Below are 9,637 nucleotides of genomic sequence, written 5' to 3'. Positions count from 1 at the left end.
TTGAAATCAATGTTATTCATTCCTGGGATGGGGAAATGATCCGTGTGTGTAGAGAGGAGGCAGTAAGTGCGTCCCTTGTCCTAGAGCTGGTGGAAGCTGGTTCTGCCTTAGATGCTGGCTTAACTGCTAATATTTGAAGACCAGGGACCACAGGGAAAAAAACTACAGTATTTTCTCCACTCAGATTTGCAGAGAAGGGATGAGAGGGTATGCTAAGTGACTTTATCTATAATACAGAGGAGCCACAGGGCAACCGGGAATTGGGCCTTCAAGGAGCTACTTCTGCATGAGGGCTGAAGGGAAGGAACTCCAGGACCTGGTCTGGAAGATGCTGTGTCAATGCTGCCTTTTTGAACTCTTACAGGTTACTGTGGTCAGCTCCTGATGGGTGCCTCATGGGGCATTGCCATCAGGTTGTACTTTCCTTTTTTTTCTTCAGGGATCCTTTCAGCTTTCTCCACAGACTATCCTTCCTCTTCATCTTCTTCTCTACTATGGGCAATGAGGACTCTTTCCTTCGGATTTCCCTCACTAGTCCATGGAAGACATCATCAATGTAGAAGCGGAGAGCAGCTGAAGTCTCAAAAAAGGAGCAGGAATATTCTCTGGCTAAGCTCATTCCTTCTTCAGTTGAGACCTAGAATGAAAAGAAAAATCTATAAATAGTGCCTAATGCACAGGGCATGAATCAACATGAGAGCATTATAGTATATGTAGTCTGACTTTTTGGATACTGCAAATCACCAACCTTTAATTTTAGAGGGAAGTATTCTAACAGCACCCCACAGAGAAGATTCAGGAGTGCAAGGATCAGTCTAAATCCATGAGGTGTTTGAACAGAACATATTGGAAATATTCTTGTGCTCAGGCTTATTATTTCCCTAATTCTGATGCATCAGTTTTTCCATGCATTTCCTCTCTTTAGTGCACTAATCCTGTACAGTTTGATAGTGCTGGTACCTTTTTTCCACACGCTGGAACAGATGGCCACAAAGACTTATGTAGAATTAAGGTCCTAGAAAATCCCTGTTCAGCATTAACCTAATCCTGGAGGCAACTTGACTCTTTAAGCACACCAGCTTTCATACCTTAAGATTTTTCAGTCACATTAATTTGTGAGCACACCTTTAAGTGTTTTGGTCTTGGCAGGCCTGTAATCCTATCACTTAGCTCAGGCCTGAGCTGTACAAAGATCCAAAATCTATTTGTTTTTCAGCTCATCTTCCATAAGTGGCTTTGTGTACTTACTGTTCTCAGAGAACATTAAGGAAATGTGTCTCTGTATTTTGAGGAATTGTAAGGGGAGGAAGCACCATGAATCTAGAAGGAACCAAGGGACCTTATTTTAATTTGCCTGAATTTTGAAACAGGAATCTTATTCCTAGAATTTCCATGTCTTGGTGTTTGACTTGTCAGCCTGCTCAGTGGAAGGGTGCTCAGCATGTTGGTTAACGTATGGTTTAAATAGAGTTTAAATGCTTATCATAAGGAGTACCACAGCCTACCACTTAAGGTACTATTTGCACTTTGGGAGCTCATCTAGAAACACATAGCAAGTCTGCAACAAAACAAGGAGCAAACCATATGAGCTTCTAAATATTAAGGTGGCTTTCCAGCCAGTAGACTATCCTTTCTTTTCAGTATTTTAACATAATAATGAATGAATGAACTGTATGAATGAAATATATGGTGTATATTCCAATTCTAGGTCAGAAATACCAGTCTCCATTTTTACTAGTATTTGGGTATCATGATTTATTCAAATAACTTTCCAAATATCTGGATAAAAAGGCAAAAAAGTACTTTGAGACAGCCTTGTGAAAGGCTGCATAACTAATCTTTGGGTTTTTTTTTTTTCTTATTCCTACCTTCACACACCCAAAGGTGTCATATTTATTAAGGAAATAAACCCTGATATTTCAAGACACAAGCAAACTCTCTCATACCTACCATGATACCCTTTATGATAAAGTTATGACATCATTATGCATTTTTTTTTTGAACTTATCTGTAAAGCTGGGCACAGTGAGAAACGGGATTTTCGATGAAACAGAAAATCAGTTCATTGCAGCCTGGAGGTAAATTTGCACCAAGCATGTACCCACACAACACAGACTACAGAATTCCTCCCCATCACCTTTGCATTGAGTCACAAACTTTGTAACATTACTGGGATCATTCCTCTATGTTGCAGGTATAATCTTAATTTAACTAAGAATATTGTAAGGGTAAGCAGGAAGGTTGTATGCCAACCTGAATAATACTGACACAATGAAAGATTGTTACCACTTTCCAACTGCTATAATTGCCAACCTTTAGCAAAAGGAGATGGGTAGCAATATGGTCCTTGTTTTTCTCTGGGCAGCTGTGTAAGCAAAGTGCGTGATTCAATATGTCTATTGGGCACCATTGAGAAATTGATTGTCTGGATAGAAGACTATTTTGGTCTATTTTGGACTTTATAATCATTTTTTTTCCCTTGGTATGCCTTGCTTGAGCTGTAGGAGGGTTTTTTATTTTGTTAAAAATGTTGCGGTTCTGAGCAAATAATTACACAGAGCTGCAGTTTCACTGAAGATTTTATATATTCATTACCTAAAAGGAAAAAAAATCCACATAAATTGAAATATGCTTTTGTTAAAGGATGGTAAGGCTGTAAATATACTTAGGGTGCAAGCACAGCAATACTCAAATACAAAAAAATTGCCCTTCCCATTGGTCCACGGTTTTCTAGTCTTTGCCCATCTAATTCCTCCTTTGTTCCACTCTTTTTTTTTTTTCCTTTTTTTTTGTATTTTCTAGGATCAAAACTATGTTTTCTCCCACCTGCAAGGAAGAACAACCGCAGGGAAGACATGCTATATTCTGTAATGAAACAAGACTGCTAAGAGCTGTGAGAACTGGAGAATACTCAGGAGAAATAAATTGTGCAGAAAAGCTTCCTCCCAGTCTCTATGTGGCTGGAGGCTTGTAACTTGGCCAAATTTGGCTCAATTTCTACAAAAAGGAGCAAAAGTTCAGTTTTGGACTTTGGTTTCCCACCAAATTACAGAGATAACATTAAAGTTATTAATGGCAATAGTTTGTTTCAAAGCATGGTCTTTTTCTTAAATCTTGCCCTCAGGAAGTGATTAACTGCTTTGGTGAAATTTTATTAACTAATTCAGCATGAGGAGGTTACCTGACACAAAGGATTTCAGGAAGTTTAGTTGAAGTTTTTCAGCTTCAAGGCTGGAAACAGACTTCTCTGAAATCTAATGCTGTCATGATTACCACTACTGCTTCCAGAACCAATGAAAATATAGGTATAGTAATTTAATTAATCTGGTTGCTGAAGAAACTGTAAATATAGAGAGATGTCTAGAGGAAAAATAGACATTTTTCTTCTGGTTCATAATTCGGTCAAGAGGCTAGACACTTATGGAATGAGAAACAAGGGATAAAGCCTTTGATGAGGTCACTGACACCAACATAATTCCAGGGATTTACCTTGTTCCCATCTTATTGCCAGAAGAGAAACTATATCATAGAAATCCATCCCAGATCTGCACAGCTCAGGGACTTGTTGACAAATTGCAGCTTCCGCGGGTCTGTATCAGCGGAAGATATGATCTGTCAGCGTGACACGGAGAGACAGGTCAGGGAGCAAGGTCTTTCTATCGAATATATATCTGGAAAGCAGAGCTTTATATCTCATCTTTAGAGTAACCCTCCATGATTGAATCTGGCATTGTTTCCCAGAGTATAATTTTGGTTATATTGATTCCAATTTAGCTCCTTCTTTTTATGGTAAACCTTAGGAAGGGAATGAAAGAGGAAGTCTGGTGTAGCGAAGATCATGAAAAATGAAAATTCAGGAGCTGGCAGAACCTACCTCAGTTTGATCCAAACTTCAAAAACTGAGAATGTCTGGGTAGGGTTTGGATCAGGACTCAGAGAAGTAGAGCATGAAGCTTGCGTATAACCAAAGAGCAAGATCCCCCAGAAGGACAAATCCATAAAATGGGTAATGAAGCCTCATGAAAATGATGTGTGAGCCCCAGAAAAAACAGTCTTTCCATGTCTTCCTCGCAAAGTGCATGGTTCTGAGTGCTCATTTGGGCACATGTGAGTTGAGAGGAAAGATATACCAGTTACAACAGCATGTGGACTGTGGATAGCACACGAGACTATAGGCTGAATTTGGAAGTTTTTCATCTCTGGATAGTTCAGGGCAACTGGGACAAAGCACAGCTTCATACTGGCAGGAAGTATTCACTGGTTACAAACCACATTTTATAGCATTAAGATTCTGTTGTGGCTTTTGCAAACCTCCCTTGGAAAATTACAAGTGAGATTAAATGCAATGCTGACAGCCTGTGAAAGCCATGATGGATGAGCTGCCATATTTAAGACAGCTAGTTCCCCACTAAGGTCAGCTTCTGCACAACCAAAAGGAGAGCACAAAGCCACCCGGGCTGGATGGTGGGTGGGGAGGCACTGGCAATCACTGTCCCCCATAGGCAGAACATAAAAATATCTGTATCTGAGAAGGGAAGCGCAAAGAAACTAAACAGATCAATAATCTACCTCTGCCCTTGGACTGTCATTAGCTGGCAAATCTCCATCAGGATCAGACTATTTTGTGCTCGGCTTTGTCTCTCCTTTGGTCAAGGCAGCAACAGAAGCATCACAAAGTAGATTTCATTGACAGAGATAGTATTAGCAGGGTCAACAGCATCACCTTGGGTGAGCCAAGTGGTGGCCTTCATGCAGGAAAGCAATGCATTTCCACTTGTGAATCCCACCCCTGCAACAACATGGTCTATTTAAGATGGCTTTTGCAGCCTTCCCTCTTTGATTTGGATCTCCAGGTTGCCATGGAGAGGTCTGCAGGTGGAGTGCTAAGGTTTGCAAAGATTCTCCTAAATTTTTGGTACAGACTTCCACCCTGGCAGTCCTCATTAACTTTGCAATGGGAAACAGAATGATAATTATAGAACAAAAAGCTCTGTTCTGTGATTTTTTTTTATTTTTTTTTGCTGAAGACATGGGGTCTTGATCATTAATCAGAGACAGATGGGGACACGTGTTGGCCAACAGAGTGCTCATCTAAATCCCACTGAGACTAATAGAAGGAATTCCAGTGGGTTTTGATCGAGCTCTATATTTCTGACAGGCAATACTTTATGTGAGCTGTAAACAAAAAATAACTGTTTAAGAGCATAGGGGGAAGGATGCAGCATCTTGAGCAGCCTTTTTTGTAACGCAACAAATAATAAGAGGAACAGGAAAAACCATGAGTACTCTGAATGATGTCTAGGAAACATCCACATCTCCCTCCATCTCTGGTGCACTTTTTCTGTTTCCTGACAGGCCCCATTGCAGAAAACAAGCAACCAGATGCAAGATTGTATATTAACACCTGGTTATCAGTTCAGAGACAGGCAGGCAATCCAGAAGAATCCACACAAATATTCACATCTCTCCCCATCACAGTCTATCCCCTCAGCATATCAGAATAAACACCATAAGCTTTGGGTACAGGCATAAACCTGTAATATGCCACAGGAAAAAGCTGAAGAGATCAAAGGTATTGATGATTTCCTAGGTCTCCAGTAAGCAAATTTGCCAAGAGAAAAAACAGAAAAATAATCTCATGGGTCTAGAAAGTGAATGACATCCTGGATAACAAAAAGCAAAAAAATTAATATTGCCTATCTGACATGAATATTAATTTTATTAATCCCAGCACTAACCACCAATTTTATGCTGAAGGCACTCCCACACAGCACCTGTAAGTTTTCTCATTAATGACGAGCAACAACCAGGACTAGCCAATTTTCACTAGACTCAGTTCATCACTCTAAGGTTCCATTATCAGCACTCCTGGTTAACAGGGGAGGTCCCAGGTGACTGGAGGTTGGCAGATGTGACACCTATCTATAAGAAGGGCCAGAAGAAGGATCCGGGGAGCTACAGACCTTTCAGTCTGACCTCAGTGCTGGGGAAGATTATGGAGTGGTTAATCCTGAGTGTGCTCACCAGGCATATGCAGGACAATCAGGGGATCAGGCCCAGACAGCAGGGGTTCATGAAAGGCAGGTCCTGTCTGACCAACCTGATTTTCTCCTATGACCAAGTGGCCCACCTGGTGGATGAGGGAAAGGCTGTGGATGTTGTCTACCTGGACTTCAGCAAAGCCTTCAACACTGTCTCCCACAACGTTTTCCTAGAGAACCTGGTGATTCATGGCCTAGACAGGCATTACTACTGGCTGGCTGGCCGAGCCCAGAGAGCTGTGGTGAATGGAATTAAATCCAGTTGGCGGCCGGTCACAAGCGGTGTCCCCCAGGGCTCAGTTCTAGGGCCAGTCTTGTTTAATATCTTTATCAATGACCTGGATGAGGGGATTGAGTGCACCCTCAATAAGTTTGCAGGTGACACCAAACTGGGTGGGAGTGTCGATCTGGCGGAGGGCAGGAGGGCTCTGCAGAGGGATCTGGACAGGCTGGAGGCTGGATGGGCCGAGGCCAACTGTATGAGGTTCAACAAGGCCAAGTGCAGGTCCTGCACTTTGGTCACAACAACCCTATGCTACAGGCGTGGGGAAGAGTGGCTGGAAAGCTGCCCTTCAGAAAAGGACCTGGGGGTGCTGGTTGACAGCCGGCTGAATATGAGCCAGCAGGGTGCCCAGGTGGCCAAGAAGGCCAACAGCATCCTGGCTTGTATCAGGAATAGTGTGGCCAGCAGGAGCAGGGCAGTGATCGTGCCCCTGTACTCGGTGCTGGTGAGGTTACCACTCAAATTATATGTTCAGTTTTGGACCCCTCACTACAAGAAAGACCTTGCACTGCTGGAGCATGTCCAGAGGAGAGTAACAAAGCTGGTGAGGGGTCTGCAGCACAAGCCTTATGAGGAGTGGCTGGGGGAACTGGGGTTGTTTAGTCTGGAGAAGAGGAGGCTGAGGGGAGCCCTTATCGTTCTCTACAACAGGAGGCTGTAGTGAGGTGGGGGTCAGCCTCTTCTCCCTGGCAATGGGCGATAGGATGAGGAGAAATGGTCTGAAGTTGCGCCAGAGCAGATTTAAGTTAGACATTAGGAAAAATTTCTTCCCCAAAAGGGTTGTCAAGCACTGGAAAGGGCTGCCCAGGGAAGTGGTCAAGTCCCCATCCCTGGGGGTATTTAAAATCCAGGCAGATGAGGAGCTTAGGGACATGGTTTTGTGGTAGGATGGCAGGGTTAAGCTAATGGTTGGACTTGAAAATCTTAAAGGTCTTTTCCAACCTAAACGATTCTGTGATTCTATTCTATGATTCTAAGAAATTAGGTGGCACCCAGTCACGGAGCACTGACAAGCAACAGAGCCCTACCCAGTAATCTGGACAGGGATAAGCTCTGTATTTTGATAGATGGGACCAGGTCCAGCAAAGGCTGAGCTGGGAGTTCCTACATTGCCACCTGCCTTTCCTAGAGCCAAAGGCTTTCACTGTAAGCATTTAATTCCTGTTTTGAGAAACATGCAACCCAATCCACTAACTCAAAACCAGATCTGTTATACCTATGTCATTTTTGACAGTTACTCATTTTTTCCTTGGACAAGTGTTGTATCAACAGGAATGGTGGCAGAGACTTTCTGCAGGGTGGTATAAGGATCTTTCCAAGTGTGAAATGCTATTGTTCAGGTCAAAGCTCAAATACTTGGATGTTACAGAAGTGGCTGGGGTTGAAAACCTGAGCAGAACCAGATAAAAAAGAAAAATCAAGCTTTCTGTCTTTTTAAGACAAGCAGCTCTGTTGTTATTTGATCACATAATATTTGTCATGGAGTATTCTTTAAAAAGAAGAAAAAAATATTCCCAGCCCTTTTACCCTTCTTCTCTTTCTTCAAACGTTTACATTTATAAACTGCCTATCATATTCTTGATGCTGAGCAATGGCATCCCTGAAAGGAGGGGAAAAAACAACATCAAGTGGAAATCCGTTCAGGCTGAAAGAAATGTTGAAGACTCGGCTTTGTGAGCAACCACCTGTCTGGCCAGACATTCAGTATGAGTATGTTTCAGATCTAAACAAATGCACAGTAAATGCAAAAGTAAAAAAAAAAAAAAATCCTTGGTGTTAAAATCTCCAGTTTCCATCTCCCTCAACATAAATATTCTGTTTTGTTTCAGAATTTAAAATGAATTTTAAAGTGAATTATTGTTCTAAAATACAATGTTGAAACTTTTCCTTCTGCAAATATAAACATTTTAACCTTTGTGTATGATCACATTTGCAGATGTATACACTGCATTTACCAATTCCATTTCGCCAAGATTCCACTAGAATTCACAAGTATTTTCTGCTGACACAAGTCAGAATTTTTCATTCAACGAAACATGTGCACCTTATTTTTTTCCTCAGTCCTTGGGGAAACAGACACCTCTTTTCAGCAGCCTGAGCAGTAAATGAGTAACATGCTGCAGAAATGCAAGAGGAGAATTTCATGTCAACACCATTACTCTTAAGTCCATTTGGAAGTCTTCAGAAGTAATTAGCTGAACAAACTTCACTCTGACTTCATGGCAGGCAATTCTGCAGGCTCAGCTTTTCTGGCTTTCTAGATTACAAGGCTAGATGAGATAAAAACTGCCAAACAATTAATCATTATTGTGAGGGTACTGCAATTAGTTCTGTTCCTCTTTCTCCTCCCCAGAGTTATGTGAAAGCTGGTGTCTTCTAAGACTTTTCCATGTTTTCTTTCTCATCTTACCACTCTGTGATACATTTTACTTGTTTCACACTTGAGAATTATTGGTGACCAGAATAGGATCTAGCATGAATGGCCATGGGAGTAGACAGGATTAGCAGACTGGTCCAAGGAGAGATGAGAATTGCACATGGCACAGTACTACAAATCTCACATCCTCAGGTGTTCCAGCCTCTTGCATTACAAAGGCTCAGGTATTCATTCCCTTCCCCTTGTAACTTGGCCTTGAATTTGGACAGGAAGGAAAATGCAGTTTTAGCAATGCAGAAAAAATGGGATTGTCTGGGGCTTCTGTGATGAGCTTTGTGTCTTATTTTTAGGGGATGGAGGATGGAGAGTGTGGGATTGTAAAACTAATTTGCTCATTTTTTACTGGAAAACTATATAATAGTCTTGACAAAAACTGAATTTCTAGACAAAAGTGGAGAGACTCATCTGTCCCAAATTATACACTTCTCATTTGGTTAGTCACTAAGGTGGGACATGAAACACAACTTAAACTCTCTGTTCTGAGCCAGGAAGAGTCTCATTCAATCCAAGAGAACTGCAAATTGATGGGACCTGGGAAAGTAATCTGATGAAGCATCACCAAATTCTAATGCTCTTCAATATTGACCACTGTTAGATTAGACTGAATTTTTCTCTGACCTGCTATAATCATTGTTACACTCTTATATGAAAAGTCTAAGCATTACTAGCTACTTCATTAAATAAATCTCTTTCACTTTTTTCACATGAAAAAAGTCTAGATCCAATGTTAATTCATTCTTGAATAATTTCTGGAGATTTTTAACATCTTTTGTGATGGAGGTTACTGACCAGCACTGTTTTCTGTCTAGTCTTTCTCTCACTTTTGGTTTGGTTTTTTTTTTTTTTTTTCCGCACTTTGGATCCAGAATATTCTTG

General features: G+C 41.4%; 1 protein-coding gene across 1 annotated transcript in view; it reads right to left on the bottom strand.

Moving 5' to 3' along the window:
* Positions 1 to 409: 409 nt before the first annotated feature.
* The window catches only part of RIT2 (Ras like without CAAX 2), a 184,459-nt gene continuing 175,231 nt past the window's right edge, over positions 410 to 9,637 (bottom strand). Inside the window, exon 5 of the mRNA XM_009647702.2 lies at positions 410 to 637. Coding sequence (XP_009645997.1) covers positions 410 to 637 — 228 coding nt within the window. The remainder of the gene's footprint in view (positions 638 to 9,637) is intronic.

Source organism: Egretta garzetta, unplaced genomic scaffold (assembly GCF_000687185.1).
Source record: "Egretta garzetta isolate BGI_Z169 unplaced genomic scaffold, ASM68718v1 scaffold179, whole genome shotgun sequence".
Lineage (NCBI taxonomy): Eukaryota > Metazoa > Chordata > Aves > Pelecaniformes > Ardeidae > Egretta > Egretta garzetta.
Note: the sequence above shows the minus strand (reverse complement) of the source record. Positions and strands in the feature narration are given on the sequence as shown.